Genomic DNA, 23,522 nt, shown 5'->3' on the forward strand with positions numbered 1-23,522 from the left:
GACGCACTTCAACACCAGATGCTCTTCATGCCCAGCCGAGCGGGAAAGGCTCTCATTCAGGTGCTTTCATCAGTTCATCATGCAGGATTAGCACCGTCGCACAATGGGTTGTTTGTCTATGCTCGTTTCAGATACAACCAAGATCTTATCAGCCCGCGCACGGGATCTTCCAGCAGCTGCTCTCACCATCACCTGTCTTCCAGATCCGACTAGCTCGCACCGACACCGCTCCGTCGCATACTTAAAGCCCTCCAGACCTTTGATCGCTCTGACACCAACGATCACCATGCCACCAAACCACATAAAAGACAAAGGTCTGTCAGACGCGTTGGTCCGTCTCCCAGACTGGGCCGATGAAGATTTCCTGCGCGTGTTCAACAGCGTTTCGTCGCCGGAAAAGGCAGACAAGCTGGACCACCCGAAGAAGCACATCATCAAGCGCGCTCTAGAGGGATGGCTGACGGTCATGGACGTCCTCGCCGAATTCTACCCACTACCCAAGGCCCTCATCCCGCTCTGGATCCCCACCCACAGCTGGGTCTTGTTGAACTACAGGATGAACGACAAAACCAAGACCCCAGCGGACCTTATGGTGCTGTACCAGAGGATGCTCAGGCAAGTAAACCTCCATTTCTCACGGGCCCTTCGCTGACAAAAACGTGACCGTGCAGGGTGGACTTCGACCGCTCGAAAGAGATCCTCACCATCCACAACTTCACGCGCCTACACCTCGTCCTCCGCAACGCCCTCGTCCGCGCCATCTACGAGCAAGTCAACCCGCTCTGCCTCAGCGACGTCTCGGGCAAGACGTGGCGCATGTTCCGCGCCGGCAACCTGCCGCTCGTGCCCAACGGCGACGACACGCGCAACATCGGCGGCCAGAAGTTCGAGGGCTGGACCGCGTTCCGCATGGCCGACTTCGCCCTCTACTACAACGGGCCGTGCCAGAATCCCCGGCACCCGGACTTGATCGTCGAGATCGGTACCCGCGACAAGGCGGCGGCGCTGGAGGAGCGCGCCAAGTGGCTCATGAACAGCACTGATGGGGAGACGAGGATCGTGGTCGGCATTGCGTATGGCGAGGGGGAGTCGACGTGGACGATTTCGGTCTGGAAGCTGGGCGAGAGGGGAATCAATGAAGGGCCTGTGGAGAAGATTACGGATAGGAACGGTCATCCCGGCGTGGCTATTCCCATTCGCGACATGATCGCGTCGGAGGCGGTGGAGTGCATTGAGCAGTCGACCTGCCCTAAGACGCGTGCTGTGTTGGACAAGAAGATCGAGATCACTTGGGCGGATATTGCGCAGTACGCTGACGTGACGGGTCTCATCAAGGGGGAGGAACCTCCTCCCAAGAAGCCAGAGCAACAGGGAGGCGAGACTAAGGTTTAGATAAAGCGGGACTCAGATAGGTTGGCCTTGGCTCATTACGGCAGTGCTACCACATTACCCAGAGGAAAATTCTAAATCTTTGCATTGGCTTGCCTGTTGCTCCTTAAATATGTGAGAGCGCATCGCCCCCATCTCACAACAGTTCCCCTAACGACGTGGCCTTTATAGACCGTTTGTTGTCCTACAATTCGCTCTCACATTTCCTGGTAAGGATTTTTGCAGCGTAGACCACAGTTCCTTCTTCACAACACCGCTGACCTCTTCCGCCTTCTTGAAGACGTTCATGTAGGCACATTGACGGAGGCAGTCGTCCAAATGTTAGAGGAGCCGCATGTTGTCAAGCTATATTCCAATCAGGACGTTTTGCGGCAGCATATTGGAACTGTACCTTAGGAAGGCTTCAGCGGACCCAGAAAGGATATGTTTCAGAAGTGATTATTCCTGACCACTTTCATTCCCGAGTAGTAAGTATATTTGCCGACCGCTTGAGCGGTGTTGCGAGACGAGAAGATAAGCATAAACAACAGCCATGATTACATCCTGGGAGTGTGGCCCGCCCGTATCATCTTCCCCTCACACTCTCAAGCGCACAATAGCACCATCTACGGCCTCCATGGTGCCATCTCTTGAGAACACTACTATCTCACGGCCACTAACTTCGCCTACTTCTAAATCTAGGACACCGGATTGCAACGGTCTTGCCTGATTGTTGAGGAACCCCACATCGCTGCCTTAAATCTTCCATCGTCCCGTCCACTTGGTGGGGGAGAACAGGTGGCTCCCATGCAGGGTTGACGAGCTCAAAATGCCAGGTGTGGACCATCCCAGCGGGGAGGCACGCAGGAGGGTTAGGGGACGAAGGGAAGTGGAGGCTGTTTCTTCATGGCAGCGAGATGATGTCTTGGAAAGGTTGGGATGAGCGGAACGATGATGAGACTATGGTGGGGACTACTGGAGGTCAGGTCCAGGAGGTGCTGGCGGAGACTGTTTGAGAAAAGATTGACAGAAGTTGCAGAGGGGTCGGAAGGGTAGCTCCAGGAAAGTAAGTGTAGACGGACGGAGGCTAATACCGGGTAAGTGACAGGGACTGCTGCGAAGAAGGCAAGGAAGAATGATTCCTGGATTTGAAACACAGCGCTAGTGCAGATGACTGAGAAAAAATACAGATAGGTATGAGCGATGTTCCTGATCAGTGAGACAAAAGAGACTTTGACGCGTTCCAGGCTCTTCAGGAGATAATGCAGGCTGAGCCTGGGAGTTCTGGTGTTGCACGGAATATGGGGTGCATTAAGACTGGAAGTATAACATTTTTGAGTGCCGTGGCCACCAACACAAGGCTGGCGAAAGTTCTTTGTTTTGGGAGGGGATGTCCTGTCTGATAAACAGCGTTAGAGACAAAATTAAAGACGTTCAGGACAGGCGTCTAACAGCATAATCTGCTACCAAGACTCCAACTCCTGAAAGCTTCATTGTATCCATGCGGATTAAGAAAAATTCCATCATACATATCTCGACAAGCATAGGTTGCAGAACTAACTTGAATATTTACGCAAGGTTCAATTGTGAAGAAATAATGCTGCAGCTTATTGTAAAACATTTTTCTTGAGAGAAAGGCAGCGATTTCTACCGTCTCCAATCCTATTAAATATTTTCCCGGTGTCGTGGCCCGACTAGTAGGATTTCATCGTAGGGAGCATCGTAAAATCACTAAATGATTTTCCAAAGTTGAAAGCATCCACCGACAGACAACTAAGATTTCCAGATCCAAAGAAGTCAGCTCATGGTCGTCCAGGTAATACTATGGCAATTTGCCGGCAATTGGAGCAGATGGTGTAGTTGCATGAGCCCGAATCGTTGTTTATTTCGCCGAGACATTTAGGGAGAGAATTGATGCACGATGAGGGAATAAAATACTGAGCAACATATCATACCACTGTCGAATTATCTGGATACCCAAATAGAGGTAGCTGGTATAGAGTTTGGCCAACACCAAGTCCATTTCCCCTGGAATCATACAGCCGAAGGGGTCAACTTCACCAGTATTGAAGAACGAGAGGCAGTCTGGGTTCAATGGCTAAGTACATAATATCAGCGGCCATACCATTCGGCATTATGGAGTTCAATGTGCTGCCGGAGCAAGATGTTGCAAATGTTGGAGATGGTGATGAAACGGATACTGCTGATGGGAAGCATCTTGGGAAGGAAGCGAGGAAAATCGCTGACACCTACCTCGAGAAAGCAAGCAACAAAGGACTTGTTCCAGACTACTATAGCTAAAGCAGAGAACGGTAGGCGCCTCTGCATTGCATGGTTTCGAGTAGAATGGCGAGAGCGGCCGGCTTGGATGATGCGTGAGCCGTGCAAAACACCAGAAGAAGCGCTAAAACAACCTTGAGACAACTTATTCACCGCCCAAACGCCCAATACCCAGCCTTCAAGCCATCCGCCCGTGGCGTGCACACCCAGAGCCTCAATGCCCGCCCAACAACCCGCACGAACCACGCCCCTCCAGACCGCTCCGCTCCACTCTCGCGGCGCCGGAGCAAGTCTCGGAGCAGCTCCGCCTAAAAACCCGCCAGGAGTGACGTCACGTCTTCCGCCCTCCGAAATTACCAGCAGCAATAACCTGTGCGGTAGCGGGCACCCAAAAGCCTGTTTCTCGTGTCCGACCCTAGTCGCAGGAAAGCAAAAACGAGCGAGGGCCCCGCCCCGAACCACACAACGCGCGCTCCGGTGGGCGAACAACAAGCGAACGACCGACGCTTTAGCCAACACCGACAACACCGCATTGCGGTTGTCGGGCGGACTGCCGGCGCGCGCTCCGCCGGTTGTTTGCTACTCTTTGTTGCCGATGGAACGAGTGCTGGCGATGACGTAGGTGGGTGGGCGGCTTATCGATAACAGGCGTCGCTGTTCGGCTGTCGTTGTTGCGGAGCAGAAGCGCGGGTGTGCCTGGTTTGCGGCTGGGTGGGCGGCCAGCAGGGATTGCGGCGGTCGGGCGGGCGGTCGGATTTGCGGTGCGGAGCGGCGAGCGCGCCGCGGCAGCCGGCATATTTTGCGGCTCGGTGGGCGACCATGAGCGCCTGCAGCAGTGGCGCGAAACAGCGCGCTCAAAATTCGGCGAACGCGTTGACTGGCAGTTGGCAGACAGGCGCGCTTTGCGGGGCCCCGCCACCGCCGCCGCTGTTTGGAGGGGGCCTAAATTAGGCCTGTTGCATCAGCGGCATGGCCTGAGTTGGCGCTGGGGTGGGTGGCCAGCCGCGGCGCGGCGTGGTGCTGTCAGGGCGGGCGGGCTTGCGCTTCGGCGGGCGACAGCATCAGCACCATTTTGCATAGCTTGCGGCTCGGTGGGTGGCCATTTACAGCGCCGGTAGTAGCGCAAAATTTTCCGCTGTCACCGCGACGGATATTTTAGCGAACGCGTCGAGTGACAGTTGACTGACAGGCACCGCGGGGAAGAGAGCGGCGGGGCGCTGTTTTTGGGCGGTGCCCCGCGCCGCTGATTTTGGGGCCTAATTTTAGGCACCCCCGCCGCTGGATTTAAGGGCCTAATTTAGGCACACCCCGCCCCGCCTGGCGCTGGCGCTGGCGCATGAAGGCATCGCTGGCGGCGCTGCACACGCGCGAAAGACGGCGACGCAGCTTTGCGGCATGTTGGCAGTCTGTCAATCAGCCTGCACAAGGTCAAACATTTTCACCGCTGAACAGGTGCCTGCCGCCCTCGGGAGGCTGCACAGCGGCGGCGACAGCTTACGTTCCCGCCTGAGTGCGGCACTGTTCTGTGCCCACCCGCCTGAGGTTCCCGACCATTCTGCTCCTGAAGCTCGCGGGCGCTGAAGGATAGGAGAAGACACATCCATCAAAGTCATTATCATTGTGGCAATCCTACGTAGAATCCACGTCCGCCACGCCTCCAGCCCGCTCTCTCTCTCTGCTATCTCGACCCACAGCAGCAACCCCCTCTCCCGCAATGCCCTTATTCCCAGCTGCACGCCTCTACGACCGCGGCACCATAATCCGATCCACATCAGGTCCCCACCCACCATTCGCGCCCTCAATAACCACCTCATTCGCACTGCCCGCCTTCAAATCCAGATTCACAACGCTACTCCCAGGCGTCCCGTTCGCCGTCGGCAAAAACGCGATCCTCTGCTTCGCGCCGCCATTAACGCTCACATCCGCATACCGCGCGGTGCTATCCAAATTCTGATACTTGACCCGAACCGACGACTTCGTCGCCGCATCGCTCGCCACCCCCGCAAACGTCACGACGCCCGAGTCCGTCCCACCGAGATACCCCGCGCCCTCCCCGCCGCTGCAACCACTGCAGCTCACCGTCCTCGCGCCGCCGCTGAGCGTCGCGTCTTCGCCCTCCGGCTGCGTCTCGCTGGGGCCAGCGGCCCAGGTGCCGGCGGCGACGTCGGGGACCCAGTTGACGGCGTTCTTCATGGATGCGGTCTTGGCGGAGGAGTCGATCGTGAGCGGCAGCCAGATGTAGGTGCTGCGGAAGAGGGCGGAGCTGATCCAGCGGTCGCCTAGGTACATGTACGTGGTGCCGGAGCTGCCGGTGATGGGGAGGATGAAGGAGGTTTGCGACGAGTAGGTGTTGGAGCCGACGTCGGCGAAGGTCTTCCAGGAGGTCCAGGGGCCGGAGAGGGAGGAGGCTGTGACGTAGTACTGGGAAGCGGGGTTAGCTGGGGGAGGCGGGTTGGGGCAGAGCTGGACGTACGTTGTCGTTGGGGTTCCAGCCGGTAAGCTGGGAGGCGAAGAGGTAGTAGGTCCCGTCAACCTTGACCATGGCGGGGGATTCGTACTTCTCGTCGAAGCGGTAGACAGAGGAGTCGCCGGTGACGTTCAGGTAGTCGTCGGTCAAGGCGTTGATGCGGAGGCCGTTTTCGCGCTGGAAAAATGGGAACATTAGCAAATTGAACAGAATAGGCGCAAGGGAGCTAGGTCCTCGCGGGTTCGGAATCAGCCGATGATAATGTCCGTGATCCCCCCGTCAATGCACAGGCTCAATCATGTTTCTCCGTGCCGTCGTCTTCTGGCTTCATGCCTGTGCCACCAGCCTTGAGACCATTGAAAAGGGCGGAGAAAGGAGAAAGAAACGAAACGGAGAGTTCCGTATGCAATAAGAGGCATAGCAGAAGGACATCAATGCAACTCGAAGCCTCTCACCCGAAATTTTTGAAACAACGAACAGGAGGAGTACTTGGGGCTGGAAAATCCCCAACTCCAAACAATTGACTTGAAATAAGACACAAATAGTGAAGTTTTTCATCATCAAAAAGAAATCGTGTTCATCATCATCATCATGACTACGTAAAGAAAAAGCAAATCCAGAAAAACTCACGTCTTCGGTCATCAAGTACGCCTTGCCATCATCATCCTTGAACAGTCCCATGTCCCTGCTCTGGAAGCCCAACGGCCGGAAGCTGCCGTGGTACTCGTAGGAGCCGCAAACGCTATCGCCGGAGGCGACGCCTGTCTTGGCGTCCTTGTAGTCGGACGAGTCGATGTGCATCCAGAGCACGTACTTGCTGGTCTGGTCGTTGTAGATGACCTTGGGACGCTCAACCACGCGGCTGGGACCGAGATCGCCCGAGGCCGTCTGGGAGAGCAGGGCGCCTTCGTACTTCCATTCGACGAGGTTCGTGGACGAGTAGCAGTTGACGTTCTGGAAACTGGTGCCGTTCGTCTTGTCCTCGCCGATCATGTAGTACGTGTCGCCAACCTTGATGATGCCGGTACCATGGGCCTGAAGGTGCTGTCCGGTGTTGGTGGCAGTCCATGTGGCGCCCGGAACGATCTGCAGCGACGCGAGGGCTGATGATGAAAGGAGCGCGAGGCTCCAAATGGAAGGGAAATGCATGTTGAGGGCCGCTGGTTGGAGTATTAGGGGAAGAGGGACGCCGACGCAGGAACGCAAGGAGGAAAAAGGCTGATATATTTATGCATGCTGGGATTTCGTGCCGACGGGAGTGAAACAAGGTGGGGTGATGTGGGCGCCGTTTGGACCGTGGGGCATTTTGGTGTTTCCGCGCCAATGGGGTTTATTCGCTCTCCGGTGGGTTTCCCGAACGGTCCGGGCGGCGGGGGTAGGCGGCAGTGGCGCGAACAAGGAGCTCTCGGATGTGGAAAGATGCGGAGAGTATGCTGGGCCGCAAGGGGCAGGTCGCTCGTGTTCGTTCTATCGAATGATTGGGCGGGTTTGGCGTCGGCTCATTTGCTGGTTGCGGGCCTGGTTCCGACGCTAAACTTTGTGTCAACTACAGCGCTTGGGGATACAAGTCAGGAACATACCATTCAAGAAAACTCTTCGAGGCGGCCTTGAGCCTCCATCTCGTCTCACCAAAGTTGCCAATGAGGCTGTCTCCTGAACCGTCGCTCGCTCTCCAATTCTCTCTTCGGGTCTACACCTCTGGCAATCTTGGCCCAGCAGTCGACCCAAATGTTCCCGAAGGCGCTGTCACGCGGAATCCAGACAAGTTCCACGCCGATACCCTAATTGATCAAGTCCTGGGATGCGCTTCTGAGGCGACGGAAGGCGAACTCTACACCGTAGAAGGCTTCTACTCGTCGTAACCGTCTCCTCGGAGCTCTGACGAATCTCAGAGCATTGTCGGAATCGGTGAAGACGGCGACTTCGGTGATGTTTGGTCCAGTTTCCTCGACCCACGAGTCTGAGTGGGATCCGATGCGGTTGCCGTGCTCGTCTGCGCTGGGGCTGATGCCCTTGGAGAATGGACCCGCGACGTGGGCGACGCCGATTTTGAGCGCTTCGAATTCCAGCCGGTCCACCTTCCAGGTGCCGCGGAGGAGCTGGTGAGTCATGTCTTGTGTCATCACCTTCCAATCCATCCTCCCAGTCCTGTCATTCCACTCCTGCCATCCCACCGCAATGCTCAGCTTTGTGTGCCACTCCACGACGGCTTCACCGGTGTAAATGTCCCTCTTGTGCACCTGGTACGCCTCCTTCGATGCGTCGGTGTAGATAAGGAGGCGGCGCGGGTTCTGTCTCTGGTCCTCCCGCTGGACCTCGGCGGCTCGCTGCTGTGTGAATGCGGGTGTGGCCTGGGGGCCAGGGAATGTCTTGATCCTACCGGAGAATGCGGGCAGGGGGAGCGTGAGCCCCACGCTCTCGGCCATGCTTTGCTGGGCCATGGCTGGTGGTGTTGTGTCGGGAGGTGACGGGCTGCTGCGGCGGCGACGCAACACCACCATACCCGGCACCAACAGAAATCACGGGCCGAACAAGCCTCCGAAAGCATGCGGGCGCCGACGCGCCGCAGGTGGCAGGCACACGAGGCCTGCTGTCTCTTGTCGAATCCACGCGGGGGTTCTCTCAGCCAGCAGAGGACTACTGGTCCCAGTCTTGCTGGGAGCTGCGATATCTCCAAGGTGAAACCTTCCGGAAAGGGAAGGACGGTTCTAAGTTCGAAACTCGGGGCGGGCATCTCAAATGTATCATCCAAGAAGGTGATACCCAAGTCTTCTCGCTCCATTTCAATCGGTACGACGTCCAAGCGTACGGCCCATGGGGCCGCTTGAACATACAATACGGATCTGCTGTCGGAGCTGATATACCTCAAACTGATATGGGCGACCGGCTTGGTGGTGGAGGCTGGCGAGTGTGTGACGTGAAGAAGTGTAGAAGGCCTTTCGTGAACTGGAATACTCCTCGAGGTAAGGCTTCCTTCAGAGCTGTTGTGAAATCCGAAACCTGCACCCAAATCCATCCTGGACAGACGGCGCTGGATGCCTCCAAGCTCTTCCTGAAACGAGAGTTGCTGATAGCCAAGGAATGTTGCGGCAGTCGGGCGGCGCGATGAGTGGTAATCCAGTCGATGAGGACGACGTGAGTACCATGAATGAGCTGGGCCGGTCACATCAGTTGTCAGCATATTCTTCTGTGACAGTAGTGTCTCCCTGGTCAGGCCCCACTCACGGATGACGAGAGAAGTGGATTGTTGGCGCTTGACATCGTGAACTACGGTAGGCATGGACCATCTGGCTCTCCTGCGTGCGTTGGCCGACATTGCGTGCATCGCCGCGATGCTGAGGAGTGACCCGCGTGTTGACGGTAGATATTCTGCAGCCCAAGCAGATGCGCGCGGCTTGAGGGAAGCTGTTGATGAGGAAGACGTCGATGCTGCAGACCGTACATGTGCGTGCGGCCACGGTAGAGATGTGGAGGAGGATAACGATGACATGAAGAGGAGGACGTGTGTTGGGTGTCGGGCGGCGGGTGGCAGAAGAGAATAGTAAGCGTCGGGGGCTCAAGGGCGCGCATGCAGCCCCCGCTAAGCGAGCGTGGCCGGCAGTTCGGGCTGCCAGCCGCCGCCCGCGCATCCTCGCGCGCCTAGAGCTTGCGCCTTTGCCATAGGCGTACTGATTTGTCACGCCTCTTTCAGGCAGGTCTTGGGTCAGCCACGTTCCCGGCCCAAACACTAACATCAGGCTCGATACCGATGCAGATGCACGACGGAATGACTCCATCCTCAGAACTGTTCGAGTGTCAACACTGAATGCTCAAGCAGCACCAGGGCCCTGCAGTGCTGTGTGGCACAGTTCTTCCTCTGGCACATTCCATCAAGAATTCACTACTTTGCCTAGGCGGCCAAACGGATATGAAGCCAACTGTGATTGATTGTTTTAGCGTCTGACTCTCGCAGACTCAGGATAGCTACCAGCTAAGCTACTCCTCACTCGTTTTCAGTGACTATGAAAATGACCTGTGTCTTCCGGATCTCCTCCCAGAATCTCTGATGCTTGCTCTGAATGTCGTTGCTGATTTGCAATCCGCCCAGCTAACATCCCCTATTATCTGAGGAGTATAACCTCAATGTCGAAAGCCAGACTGCTGATCATCATGTATCGCCCGCCACATCATCGAGCTAGGAGAAGAATCGGCGATATGCTCTGATCGCACCTATTCTCTCTCATCAATGAACGAACCGTGGATCTCCTCATAACGCTCCTCCTCCCACATGAGGTACTCACGAGACTCCACGTAGTTCTGCCTGGCCCTGGCCAGCTGCCAGATGTGGGACAGCCGCTCGTATGAGATGGTAATGCCATCCCTGGCCCACACGCCGTCCCAGGTATTGGGCGCCGTCGACCTGATCCAGTCCTGGCACCTCGGCGCGAGGTCCGCGAATGAAAAGAAGATCTCGCCATCCCCAGCATCCGCGTTGCCTCCAGGAGCCGTGAAGCGTTCATTGCGGATAAGACACTCGGGAACGTACTCGGTGCCGTTACCGTAGAAGCCGCCGACAGGGGCGGGCTGGCCAGGCAGAACGCGGCTGCGCCAGAGGCTGTAAGTGCCCAGGCGGGCGCTGTTGTGGCCCTCCAGCCAGAGGGTGATAGACAGGAACAAGCTTGGGCGGTCATCATTGCCCAGCAGGTAGTCACGGGCCATGGCCTCCTCATCCTCATGCTTGCGTGCGTCGCAGACCTCGATGATGAGCGGGTACGAGAAAACGCGGTTCTGGAAGTCGCGGACTACGATGCTGGGCGTGCGCACCGAGTACATCCAGTCGCCGCGCGTTGTGTAGTGCGGCTCGACGCCACACGCGGCGTGGCGTTGCGGAAAGTCGTCGCTTGCGTCATAGTCCTGAATGCGATCGCGGTAGGCGGGCAGACGGTGCTGCGCCATCCAGAGTTGCTCATGGATTGTCAGGACGAGGTAGTACGAGAAGCGCTGCTGCGAGTTGCTTGGGCATTGGATAGCCATGGTGCGAGCAGGGATGTCATAGTCGAAGCTGGCGAGTTGGTCAGACATTGCTGTAGATCTTCCGGAGACAGCTGAGTTGCTACTTACGAGAACATCTGGAACGCGATGTCGACGAAGACATACAGCTCGGATGATCCAAGCATGTTGAGCGAGTGGCGAAGATAAACCCATTGCTCAGGCGTCATGTGGTACTTGTTGTAGGATTTAGGTCGGAGCAGAAAGTCGCGATAGACCTCGAACAAGAAGAATGCGGCCCATTCGGCTCTGTTGCTCGGCTCTTGTGCGGACTGCGTGAAGAATCGGCGCACAAAACTGTGAAAAGCGGTCGTGGGATTGCGCGGCAAAGGAGGCGGCCTCATCGTCGCGACGCTCGACCGTGCAATGGAGCTTGAGATGGAGTGAGCGACTTCGTTGTGGACAAGAGAGTCACGAGACGGGGGAGTGGTGGAGGATGGGTTGTAGGTGAAGCGGGTGAGGGAGTGAAGCTCGCGCAGAGGGTCTAGAGCTTCACGCGAGACGACTCGAAGGCCGCTCGCTAGAGCGCGAACGGGCTCCTCCCGCCTGGTAGCGACACAACGCGAATATCCGGTCTGCATGACTGCTTCTGTGTGAGCTCTATCTATGCAACTGCATCTCTGTCACAGCTTGAGAGCCTCTTGCACGACAGCTCGCTACGCCGTCATTCTCTCAAGATGAAAAGAGGTGAGCAGCTTCGAAAGACGCCATGACCGCCAGAGGACGCCATCCGAACATTCCTTTAAGGCGGTCTAGCCTCCCTATTCTGCCATCGCGTTTGAGCCTCTCCCTAAGTGAGCTTTGCAGTCAGCACATGAGAAGCCACTCAAATTCGTTGCGCTTCAGATGCAATGCAGCACAAAGGTGGCCATCGCGACCTTCAGCGGCATGCGGCCTATAGCGCAAGTGTTCCGAAGCCAATGACAGCTGGAGCGTTGGCGGCGGATTGCCTTGCTGCCAAATGACATGCAGCGCGCTTTGGCGTCGTACATTCCATGATACTATCTCACCATCTCACCCACTCGCTAGGCCGCGGCCGTCCGCCATCGCAAGCGGCCATCCGATCAGCAAGTTACCTCTAGGGGAGGCGGCAATACCGGCTTCTCGCGCTGCCACAGACAAGCTGCGGCGGCGCACACAGCCAGAGTTCATCTGGCCGGTCACCGACCATAGTCGGTATCTGTGCCCTGATGAAACCACGGTTCAGCAATCACTCTACAACGTAAGTCTATTTGAACCATGCCTTGAAAGATCGGTGAGTCTCTCTCCCTATTTACAACAGATTACATCCTCTCGTGGATCATGTGACAGCGCCGATGCCGCAAGCTTATTTTTTGATCTGGATCGCGGACTGACGTGGGCGCAGCTTATGCCTCGCTCAGCCTTCACTGCTCTGGTATTGTGAGAAAAGTGGTTCAGTCTCGCAAGAGGCTGACACAATAGCTTCCTGATGGCTCTAGTCATGAACATTACTGATTGAGCAATGCTGACTTGTGTACACAACAGATTCAGCATGAAACATCCATTCGTCTGAATGAGCCTGGCGACCGCGAGTTTAGATACCTCCTTCATATTTTCACCGCGGTTCCTTGCCGGCATCCCTTTCCTAAATCCTTCGATTCGACTTCATAACCATTTCAGATGTTTTGCTGTGCTGCTCCCGAATGCAAGCGGATTTGACGTTGCTCAGCCTGGCGACCTTGCCTATACAGCCCGGGTGGCCAGACTCTTCGGCCAGGACCAAAGGCTCAACCTTCCCTCAAATGGCTCTGCATGCGAATGAGGAGGTCGTTCTCGATTCACTGCAGCAGATGGCCACCTTCGGCTCTGTTAATCTCTACTGCAAGCTCAGGCACGAGGCCATCGGAAATTCCACTGATGGCGAGCTTCTTTAGGAGTTAATAATCATTGACCCTGACCTGTCTAACTGCACGATTGCCCGCATTAATTCGCCGCTGTGCGTCTCCACAACCGGCCCAGCAACTTTCACACCACAAATGCCCGAGGACTTCGCAGCTACTCCCCGAAAGAGGGCAGCGTGAACACTATCACAATGGGCTGTATCGTACGTGCTGAGGCTTCGCCGGAGCGGAGTGATATGACGGACTCTGGCGAGAAGGAGGTTGCAGGGGCTGGGCTTGCTACTGATCATCGGGATTCGGAATGACAGTATCCTCGCCGTGATCAGTACATCTCGGGCCATTACTACATTGGATTCAATGTCTATGGCAGGAGGCTGAAAGCGGAGGCGTCAGCAGGGACCCAGGGAGATTTTCGATCCTCGCATATCGTACTTAACGTTAAGGGTGTTGCCATGGATTTCCACCTAAGCGTGCGGTCAGTGCAGGGGAACAAAGCAGGGTTGAGACAAGCCGTTGGCTAGGGCGTTCAGACTTCACTGCATCGGCACCCATGATGAAGTTCATTTGCCGTTGTTGAGAGCTGGTGTGGGCTCCTGCGTGGTAAATGAGTTGCTTCAGGTCGGCTGGCTTTGTGAGCTCTCCGAGAAAAGAGGAAATTTTGGCACGCCTTGAAAATGTGCTGAAATGCTGCTTTGGACACCAAGTGCCTGACCCTGCCTTGACAGAATGAGAGTGGAAATGTGTCATTGAGGGGCTTCAAACTACACTATGGAGAGTACTGGTAAGTTTGGTCCTGTATAGAAGCTGCCAGTTAACGTTTGTCCTTTACACTCGACGCTCGGAACCTACTCGGTGCTGTGGACCGAAGAATTGCTGATCCCTGATTTTATGACACAACGATACAAACAGGCACCGATGTGAACTCAAACATGGACACAGAGAGATAATGTGCTTGAGACCAAAGGCATCGCGGAGAAGTCCTTCGTGCCCCTTGCAGCGATCCACGTCAAATGCGATGGCTCCAAGATGCCTTGCCAGACTTCCCAAGCTGCGACCTTCTCTCTAGAAGTGCTGCTGGCCTCCCCTCAGTCTCGCCCAAGTGTGAGCGTCGTCTAAACGTCTGCTTCTGCCGGACCGGATTCCACCGTCTGCGTCCATCGATATTCCGAAGCTATGTCCACCGCATGGAGCCTATGGCGATCTGCCACCGTTAGGACGAAGATTTCGTGGTGTGAGAAACTAAACGCTGAACGCGTCTGCACTGGGGCTGAGCCTCAACGCGGCTGTTTTCAGATGCCTGGCACCTATGTCAGTTTCGTTTGATGGCCTAGTGGGGTCCCGGGAGGTTAGTACCTGCTAGAGGATTGGTTGTTTGCGTCGACGAAGAAGAGTATAGCTGTAGGCTGTTTATTCTTGGGTGCTGTGGCGGCCTTTAGGCACCTCTTGACTATGCCACGCCGGCTGCAAGCCGGAGGCCCGTAAAGCCGGTGCCTGCCACGTCTGCGCTCTTTCCCCGAGGCTGCTTTGCTGGAGCGCTTCTGTGCAATACCGTGCCAGGTGCTCCTTCCTTCTTCGTTGGCCTCACTAGCGCCCCGGCCACACATATTTTTCCTGAGCTCTTCCGCCTCCCTCTCCTCCTCTTCCTCTTCCTCCACACCACTCTGCGACTTTCCCTTATCCTGGCGCCATGTCCACGAAGAAAACACCAAAAAAATTTCAAAAGTGAGTACAACTACCGCTAGCCACTCACCGTGGATCTCACTGATGCATGATGAGATACAGAACAAAAACCCACAAAAAAATTTGGAAAAAAGAAAACTTCCTTCGATTTTTGCGTGAACTCGCACGTCATCCTCATCATGGCCTCCGGGGGACACACTACTACATCAAGATAATGTCATTCGCCGCCTTGATGTCCTCCGGGGGCCCAATTTCTGGGTCAACAACAACACCGTGCCCCCGCCGGGGCCGCGAAAGGCCCTGGTTGGGGGCGTCAACGTGAGTAGACCTGAATGACCTCACTCTACCCGCACCATGCTGACAATCTCTTTGCCACAGCCATCTGCCCCCCTCACTCCCTCCCCTCCCCGCCGTGGAGGATCGGCCTCCGGGCCAAAAAGGTGAGCGGACTCTTTAGATCTGAAGGTGACCGACACAATGCTGACATGACCGTCCTTTCAGATTCTGGCCTGCCGTCGGCGCCCAGGCCGCCTCATTGCGGCGGCGGCGGCCCTACTCCTTCGACTGTGGCTGCTGCTGCCGCCCCGCCTCCTTGCGGCGAGCGCGACCGCAGCCGCAGCCGCTCGCGTGCTCATCATTTCCATCGTGAGTCCGAAGCCGCCGGCGCCTATTGCAGCTCCTGCCACCATCCCCGTTACCAAGGATGGCAAGAGCAAGGAGCGCAAGCACAAGCATCACCACCGCCGTCACCATCACTCGCACAGGAGCTACCATGAGCGTAGCCGCTCCCGCGAGGGTCATCGTCGTCACCATGACCGCGACCGTAGCCGCTCGTCTGAGCGTCGCCACTGTCACATCATAAGCGTTAGCGCCAACGCAACACAAGCATGCATTCACACTGCCACTGCCGCCGCGACAGCGACCGTGGACACAAGCGCAGTGGCATCTCTTCAGCAACTATCACCCATCCATGTGCCTTGCTACCTGGACCGAGAATCGTTTGTCAAGCCACTGGTAAGTTCTCAGATCCGGTACACAATATCAGCATGCTGACAGATGAACAAGACCCTACCCATCTCCATCGCGCTGGCAGCGGACAATGATGACTATGCAAAGAAGGAGACACCATGAACAAAGGGAGGCAGTGCCCGGTTTTGGCTTGGAAATGGAGGTTGTGTTGAAACTCTGGTGGAATTGTAGAACAATGTCTCGTCAATGGAGATACCAAAGCCCAAGCGAATCTTGACTTTTTACTCCGGCAAGCGATGGTGCAACGAGTTTCTGGTGAGCTACATTCCGCGACCGCTTCCGTCTACCTTGAATGGTCCTTCGGACTGTTGGTTGTGATCTGTTGCCGAGCACCGAAGGCTTCAAGAAAGGCTACGAGTGGCATGCGTCTAGCACATCTCGCTGGAACGCAGGCGCGCGCTCACTGGTCTATCACATGCAGTGCAGAGAGCCAGCTGTGGCTGCACCTACCCAATTCGTCGCCTGCATATCGCACGAGCCTCTGGGTGCTCTTTTTCCTGGGTGCCCGGGTGATATGCGACCGGCGCAGCTGCCATTCACGTCTGAGCGGCGCCCATAAGTTCTCGCCCAGGCCGCGTCCTCCCTCCCCCCGACACCCTCCTGGACAACCTCCAAACCCAAGCCCGGCCGACCTCATTAATCCCGAACACCCAGCCCCCGCTGGTAAGGCATCGTAAGTACTGGTCTTTTCCTTCGTTGCAAATGCGAAACACAAACTGACGATGTCATCGCTTGCACAGTTCAAGGCCTGACCAGCGGGGGCTATTCCACCTTGCCTCCAGACAATCGCATTGTCCTGCGACATCGTCGGCCAGGTCTGCCTACTTAAGGTGCGTATCCCCCTACCCTCTCCGACGAGCTAAGGCGCACGCTGACCTCGACTTCGAGCTCAGTTGCCTTCTCTGCCACCTCTTCCTACAACCTGTCCGGCCCTCTTCTTCCGCACCCTGGCGGCTTCGGTGTCACCACCGCCAACCGTCTTTCCCGGACAATAAAACGAAAAAGCACAAAAAAAAAGGGAAAACGGAAAACCCAAAAACATCGGGCTGACGACCCGCTCATTGCTATCCGCCATTCTTATGTGGGTACCCCATCACTTGGTCATCGACCTTGATGGTCAGACACCAGCTGATATATACCATTGCAGCCTATTCCGGCGTCCCGACCGCCGTCCGTATTCCTACCCCACCCTATATGTATCGACATTCTTTCCGGCTTGACGCCGCGAGGTCATGGAAAGCCAGGTCAGTACCACTCGAACGTCTGCATGAAGGTCAACGCCAAGCTTGGTAATTTCACTTCCATGGCTGCTGGTGTCCTTCCTGATTGTGGACCGGCTCCTTTGCTGCCATGACTCGGCCTCCGGTGCCCCGTTGGGGCTACCGTCTCCAACCCTGCTGGCTTCTTCATATCGCCATGTCGTTGAACCCGACGCTGACTCGTTATGCAGCTCAGTGCGACACCAGCAGCCCCGTGTCGAGATGATCTGATGGCTCGTCCTTGGGTGCTCCTTCATCGAGGTATGTCCACCATCTCTACCCCACACCGTTATGATGGTTGTCTGACTATCTTTGCAGGGAGGAGTATCTCGAGAGCCACTACTCGGCAGGAGGGTATCTCGAGAGCCACTACTGTGGTGGGCTCTTCTTCCTGACAGCACAAGCCGTTCAACATAGGTCCGAGGGGTACCTTCAAAGCCCCTTGATGGTCCGGAGGGGACCTTTAAAGCCCTCTGACGGTCCGAGGGGGACCTTTAAAGCCCCTTGAGGTTGTGGGAGCCGCAAAACCCTCATTTTATATAACCCTTTCTTCGGCAGCGCCGCACTGCATATTAAAGCGGCACAACCACGCCACCTCCCGCCCTCTCCCTCCTCCTCACCGCCGACAGCCTCCGGTGCACTCTCGTTCCTGGTCAAGCCGACCCCAACGTTATCCGGCGTCCTTACGAGCCAAGCGCTCCATCATGAGGGTGTCGAAAGACTGCAAGACATGCTTCCTTCCCGCCACATTATTCAAGATGAAGTTAACTCTTGGTACGGCGAGGTTACGAACCTCGATGCGCGTCTTCCCGGGCTGCGCGAGGCCTTAAAGAACGGCAGGGACGATATCATGCAGGAAGTCGACCGCCTCAGCACTGAGCTCATCCAGCTTCTTCGTGACGCCCCCCATGCTGCTCTCATTCGAGAACGTGCCTTTCACTTGTCTGGCCTGGGCCAAGTTCAACAGCCTGCTACGCACCCGTGGGCCGTGACAGCTCATCCTCTCAACGTTACGCCCGCTGGCCCGGTCAATGGCTTCAACCAGCAACCTCCTCCTTCAAGCTCACGTCATGGTCTTCCTCCCCCCAGCGGCATGGACGACATCAGCCCCGACTGCTGGCGGTATTCTGGCGGATAAGGCTGTCTTGCAGGCCTACCAGAACGCAATCAATCAACGTGGGGCTGCATTCGGCGATCGCAGCGCAGGTCCAACCATCTCACCTGCCAGCTCCCCAGCAGCCTCTGTATCTACTCTGCCTGCTCCCAGCACGCTGTGCATCTACTGGTCTGTCGGCTCTCGTCCTTCCACTATGGGCGACCTGGTCTTCTCTCTGCATCTACGGAGTTTTCCACAACTGTCTGCTCTGGTCGTGGCTTATCATGAACGTCTGGGACTCGTGGTCCACGCTCAGGTCCTCCACCTTGACTCTGATGCCATCAGCTGCCCGGAACTATGTCCTGCGGTTCTTGCCTGCAGTCAAGTGGATGACCTCCCCTCCTCCCCCTCTCGAAAATTTAGATACGCTCTGAATAGATCATTGAACATTGAACTCATTGCTTGACTTGACTTGTGAAATGTGACTTCGCTGCATGCATATCTTCGTGACAGATGTACGCCAACACGCCGTGATCAAACCATGACCGAGTCTCGTATTTACTCTACAATGCCTGCCCATGCTAAACCGAATTCCTCTCGCCTAGACCGGAGTCTCCAATTTCCTCGCTGTGCCACATCCACCGAAGTCGCTGGGCGAAATTCGTGAAGCGAGGTGCCTGGTGATGGTGTGGAAACAAAGGCGAGGTCCAACAATGGCTTTGTTTTCTGAGAGAGCGTAACCGCCACCAGCCCGAGAAACACGGGCCTATCTTCTGCCTGCGAGATGACAGCACCGGCGGCGAAGGCTTTGGGAAGGTGCAACGGTCATTGGTGGTTGCGAAAGGGTGAGCGATCATTGTAAGGCATGGAAGGCAGGCCCTTTCAAAGCAGACAAGCACCACAACGAGAGCGAAATCCGCTCTGGAAGGACCGCCGCCGTAGCTGTCGCCGGATTATCAATTATAGCGCGGCGGTCAACAGGGCTACAGGCGCGGCTCACAGGATGGACATGAAAGTCAGAGGGGTTGGAAGGCGGGTGCGAAGTCACGCAGTTGCAAGGTGCCCAGGATGAGAGGAATATAATGATTTGCTTGAAGTATTTACATGACACTAAGATCGTGTCTCCCAAAATAGCATCATGGATGCTCACACACCAGTCAGTCAGTTCGTCTCACCATCCTTCACCACTCAAGCCCAGACCTAGCCTTGTGCGTGGTCAACCCGCCATTTTCGATCATTGCATTTTGGTTTTCGATATACCTTGTTGTACTTGTGCTTGTCTCTAATGGTGCGCGGAGTTGTGTTGTTTGAGAACCCAGCCAGCCCACGTGAGGTAGCATCGGAGCCTGGCCATTATGTGAGCCGCCGCCAGGGTCGAGAGGGAGGATTTGTTGTGGCCAACCTCGAAGGACGGGACCCTGGCGGCGGCGGGAGGATGGATGGACAGTAGTGGTGGTGGCCGAAACCTAGGGCCCTGACGCTGTGTTCGGCATGTTAGCGATGGCTCTGCACCAGAGCGGGAAGGGGAAGACCTGGCAACTTACTCGCAGGGGTTTGTGGCCTGGAGGCCGCCACCCGGGTCCTCGGAGAGCTGTGGAGTGTCGGTGTCTGGGGATGACCCGGGCAGCGGCCAAAAGAGTAACACGCAGGGAGAGAGCCACTGTCATGTTGTCAGCGCGGTCGGTCTTTTGCAAGCTAGAGTGAGGTGGGAGTCGTACCAAAAAAAAAAAGCAAAATGGCGCTTTTTCGCGCCACGGACGCGCCGTTGTTGGCGCTGCCAGCGTTGCCGGAGCTGTCAGCGCTGCCGTTGGCGTGGGCAGCTGCCCGCCACCCAGGTCCCTGATTGTCTTCTGCGGACCCAGGTGGCAGGCTGAGGAGAACACGGCGAGTAGGGCGGGCGTCTGGGCCCACTGATAGCAGTAGTGATGTGGGTACTGTTCAGCCATGTTAGCAGACAGCTCTTGCAGAGTTATTGCGAGGTGAGCGTACGAAGATGTGTTCCGTGAGAACAGGACAGAGCTGTTGGTGAAGGGTTCACCAGAAGGGTCTGGGTTTGAAATCCCCCTGCATGGCAGTACTGTCAGCAGGACGACGAGCCGAGAGGACACGAGTAACTCACAATTGCATCATGTGGAGGGTAGTTGAGGAGGAATGAGAGTGTGGTTGTTGAGGAGCGGGAGGAAGATTGCGGGAGGCTAAGAAGGCAGCGGGTCAAGGGACGCTGGCAGCCTGGGTCTAGCCATTTGGGGAAGGCCCAACGGCCGCCACATCAGGCGAGGATCTAGCGCTCTCGCCTCTCATTGGTCAGAAGGTAGACGTCACGGCCGGGGCAGAGATGGGGAAGGCGAGCCTTGGTTGAGTTAGCAGCTGTCATCTTGCAAGGGGAAGTGACTTGATGTGCACTATGGGCTATTAGTGGCGACTGTCTTTCTGGGGCCCGGCCGCCGTTCACAGATGTTGGATGCGTCCTGGCGGCTGTGCTGTCATGACTGAACTCCAATGCGATGGGGTTCACTCTTGACGGAGTACTACCATGTGGGGGCACATATTATCTTTCTTGAATGGCGGGCAGATGGCCCCTTCTATTCCGCTCCCAGCGTCGCCCGTGCACCCTGTTTCTCGAGCGCGTCCCCGTCAGCGAGATTTGCGACGCGCAAAGGAATAGCGACATAGATATGCTAGCCAATTCAGGAAAGCAAAAAGGGAAGCAGCTGTGTCCAAGATCGCCTGATCTGCATCGGGTTTGTCTTGTCGGCAGGATCCGGCATCCATCCTGTGGTGGCCGTCGGCGATGAAGTGGACCACTGAAATAGTCTGATGCCGCGGAACGGCTCCATTTCAGCTTTCTTTGAAAGGTCATGGCAATGTAGAATACATGGACAGGTCATCAAATGCATCACTACAAACACGAAGATGTGGCGTGCCGCCAAGAGAAGGAAAAAGGTCTCTTTGATTGTAGGGTGCCTCATAGTACATGAAATGAGTAAGCTGCACCTCTTGATCTCTCCATGTATCTGTATCGCAGCAAGGAAATGTAAAGTAACCATCATAGGTCGAAGCCCTCATGCTGGCGCGTCCCTGGTAAATCCATATTGTAGTTCCATGTGCATGAGTGCTTCAGCAGTGCCCTGTTGTGACGGCGGGCAAGTAGTCCGTGGGCTCGGTCCACAGTCTCTCTGACAAGATCTGTCGGACGACCCTTGTGCCATGGCTGTCGAGATCACATCGTGAACAGAGGCAGGATGGGCCAGATGCGAGCGGTCGTAGGCGGTCCCGTGGGCGGGAGGGGGCTGATGTACGACATCTCGGGAATCGAAGCGAGTGCCTTCTGCTTGTCGTCGTACTGAACGTGGGAGGTCTGTTAGATCGTTAGCAAGCCGACATTCACAAGTGCCGTGAGGTGCAATGAGCAACACAGCCCGCGATCGAGGATCGAGGAGGTTCGACTTACCGGAGCCTGCTTGCAGCGAGACGTGCAGACACGAGTGCCGAGTCCACCAGAAGCGTGGGTGCCGTTGACGAGAGGCGCAGTGGGAAGAGGGTAGCGAACCAGCTTCTGGGGAGGCTGGATCATGCAGCGGCACTGCGAACGAGTCGCGAAGAAGAGGTCACGGACGATCTTCGGAGCCATTGTGTGAGCGTGGTTCGTGCGAGTGCGTGGTTGGTGGAGGGCTTGAGTGGGACTTCGACGAGGCTCGAAGTTGAGTGTGTTTGGGGTTGGTCTGGGAGAAGGGTTGCTCCATGGTCAGCTGCATTATATCGGGGCGGAAGGTCCGTGATGTCATACCAAGACTTCCGCAAGCGTGATGGTCGGGCCTGGCTGCCTAGGAACCGACGTCCGGCGGCGGCAAGAGAGCGGCGGCGGGGGAGCTGTGTGTGTCTAGCAGTAGCTCCCGCGATTGGGTCATTCACCAACGGCGTGCGCGGCCAACCGCCTCAGCGCGGAAATTCCACACCCTCGCAAGCGATGCATCCCAAAGGACCGCGCTCTCCAGCTCATTCACACCGCAAGCCCATCATGCTCTTGAGCTTCCAGCCCTCACTCGACTTGTCGTCCGCGTCGCTGTCTGCGATCAGGACCCAAAGGCAAATGTCTCCCATGGGGCAAACTTAGAACGGTCACTGTCAGCTCATCCTCCCACACGGCCACGCTATGATGCTAGATTAAGAGGAGAGCTCCCTCGGCGGAGACAGCTTCACTACGGTCGGCGCACTCTCCACCTCACAAGTTCAAGCGCTACTCTACGCTAACAAGACGTGTAGGGTTGATGGCCCCCTCCTCCATTCCAATCGAATCTCCTGCGCTGGTGCACAGTCACTGTCTCGTTTCACGAACGAATCCACCGCTATGAGTCGCTGGAGTATGATAGGCAGACCTTCGTCTCATACCTATACTGCGAACACCAGCTTCAGAAAGCCTGTCCCTCTCCACGACGTTCCGCTGCCCTGCTTCGCCAGCTCGATCTTGCCGAGAGCTCTACCCTTACAACTTCCCAACTTCTCGCTCCTGAAGGTCGCCGTTCTCGCACCATATTGTCAGACCAGCACTGGTGCGGCGTTCAGGCCATGGCGCTCTTCAGAGTGCTCAAGCAACCCATCGGAGTAGACTCTGCAACATACTTGCTTGGTAACAATGAAGTTCGGACTGGAAGGAAGCACGCGCGAGTGTGAAAACAAAGAGAAAGTCTCCACAACTTCCTTAAAAGCCGCCATTTGCATGTTAGAAGTCGTCTAAGGGCGACAGACTCTGGTGAGTGGGTGGATGTGATGACCTTCTTCTAGAGAGAGACGCGTGAGCCAGGGCCACAAATCAAACCACTATACCATGAAGAGAATGAGTGAGGCTTTGCAATGGGCATTGGGCAACATGGCCTGCAGCAAGGGGAAACAGGAATTATCTCAGAGGCACATACTGTAGGGAATCCTCGAAATGCGGTTTCTGTTTTACGAGTTAGAGTGACCATGTACCGTCTCCGCGTCTGCACTGTGGCCTCTTCTGCAAGGTTGAAGATATACAATCAATCCACCACTAGTTGCTGCACCACGCCTTTCCCAACATATCCAGCGGCGGCAACACCGAAAGGCCAAGCCGTGTATCGTGCACCATGCCATCCAAGCCCACGGGTTCCAGTGCATCTTCCTGGTGGGAGGCTGCAACAAAGAGGAGGAATCCTTCTTCTTCTAACAATTGTTGAAATTATTTGTAGACTTTTGCTGGAAGGACGTGGGCTTCATTTTCTGTGCCGGTCGCCCGCGCCCCACTAACACCGAAGCCACTATAATGGAGACAAAATCGTGGCAGGTCTTTTGCTCTAGGCGCTTTCATGTGAGGCTAAAAGAACTTTGCCAGAGGGCATCCTGAGAGTCCTCCTCAAGAGGAAGTTGTCTGGCCCCGGCAGCTGAGGATGTCGAAGCCTCCACTTCTGATCTCGGCAGATCGGACAGGCAGCTCT

At 56.1% G+C, this 23,522-nt stretch overlaps 8 protein-coding genes across 8 annotated transcripts; 3 read left to right on the forward strand and 5 right to left on the reverse strand.

Annotated features, from left to right (window-relative positions):
- Positions 1-286: 286 nt before the first annotated feature.
- LTHEOB_6415 (uncharacterized protein) lies at positions 287-1,392 on the forward strand (the record flags this gene model as incomplete). The annotated part of the gene is made up of 2 exons (XM_035515669.1): positions 287-597; positions 672-1,392. The coding sequence occupies 2 exons, from the start codon at positions 287-289 to the stop codon at positions 1,390-1,392; spliced, it is 1,032 nt and encodes a 343-aa protein (XP_035372998.1).
- A 3,996-nt stretch (positions 1,393-5,388) lies between these two features.
- LTHEOB_6416 (Glycosyl hydrolase family 43) lies at positions 5,389-7,264 on the reverse strand (the record flags this gene model as incomplete). Its single annotated transcript, XM_035515670.1, has 3 exons — positions 5,389-6,069; positions 6,122-6,292; positions 6,746-7,264. 3 exons carry the CDS (start codon positions 7,262-7,264, stop codon positions 5,389-5,391), a joined length of 1,371 nt encoding a protein of 456 aa, XP_035372999.1.
- A 632-nt stretch (positions 7,265-7,896) lies between these two features.
- LTHEOB_6417 (uncharacterized protein) lies at positions 7,897-8,556 on the reverse strand (the record flags this gene model as incomplete). Its single annotated transcript, XM_035515671.1, has 1 exon — positions 7,897-8,556. The coding sequence occupies one exon, from the start codon at positions 8,554-8,556 to the stop codon at positions 7,897-7,899; it is 660 nt and encodes a 219-aa protein (XP_035373000.1).
- A 1,768-nt stretch (positions 8,557-10,324) lies between these two features.
- On the reverse strand, positions 10,325-11,724 carry LTHEOB_6418 (uncharacterized protein; the record flags this gene model as incomplete). Its single annotated transcript, XM_035515672.1, has 3 exons — positions 10,325-11,156; positions 11,216-11,440; positions 11,504-11,724. 3 exons carry the CDS (start codon positions 11,722-11,724, stop codon positions 10,325-10,327), a joined length of 1,278 nt encoding a protein of 425 aa, XP_035373001.1.
- A 3,293-nt stretch (positions 11,725-15,017) lies between these two features.
- LTHEOB_6419 (uncharacterized protein) lies at positions 15,018-15,816 on the forward strand (the record flags this gene model as incomplete). Its single annotated transcript, XM_035515673.1, has 3 exons — positions 15,018-15,125; positions 15,187-15,699; positions 15,751-15,816. 3 exons carry the CDS (start codon positions 15,018-15,020, stop codon positions 15,814-15,816), a joined length of 687 nt encoding a protein of 228 aa, XP_035373002.1.
- A 1,887-nt stretch (positions 15,817-17,703) lies between these two features.
- On the forward strand, positions 17,704-18,111 carry LTHEOB_6420 (Exocyst complex component sec6; the record flags this gene model as incomplete). The annotated part of the gene is made up of 1 exon (XM_035515675.1): positions 17,704-18,111. The coding sequence occupies one exon, from the start codon at positions 17,704-17,706 to the stop codon at positions 18,109-18,111; it is 408 nt and encodes a 135-aa protein (XP_035373003.1).
- A 1,240-nt stretch (positions 18,112-19,351) lies between these two features.
- On the reverse strand, positions 19,352-20,199 carry LTHEOB_6421 (uncharacterized protein; the record flags this gene model as incomplete). The annotated part of the gene is made up of 4 exons (XM_035515676.1): positions 19,352-19,549; positions 19,614-19,729; positions 19,829-20,133; positions 20,189-20,199. The coding sequence occupies 4 exons, from the start codon at positions 20,197-20,199 to the stop codon at positions 19,352-19,354; spliced, it is 630 nt and encodes a 209-aa protein (XP_035373004.1).
- A 1,090-nt stretch (positions 20,200-21,289) lies between these two features.
- LTHEOB_6422 (uncharacterized protein) lies at positions 21,290-21,700 on the reverse strand (the record flags this gene model as incomplete). Its single annotated transcript, XM_035515677.1, has 2 exons — positions 21,290-21,427; positions 21,521-21,700. 2 exons carry the CDS (start codon positions 21,698-21,700, stop codon positions 21,290-21,292), a joined length of 318 nt encoding a protein of 105 aa, XP_035373005.1.
- Positions 21,701-23,522: the final 1,822 nt, after the last annotated feature.

Source organism: Lasiodiplodia theobromae (genome assembly GCF_012971845.1).
Source record: "Lasiodiplodia theobromae strain AM2As chromosome Unknown scaffold_18, whole genome shotgun sequence".
NCBI lineage: Eukaryota > Fungi > Ascomycota > Dothideomycetes > Botryosphaeriales > Botryosphaeriaceae > Lasiodiplodia > Lasiodiplodia theobromae.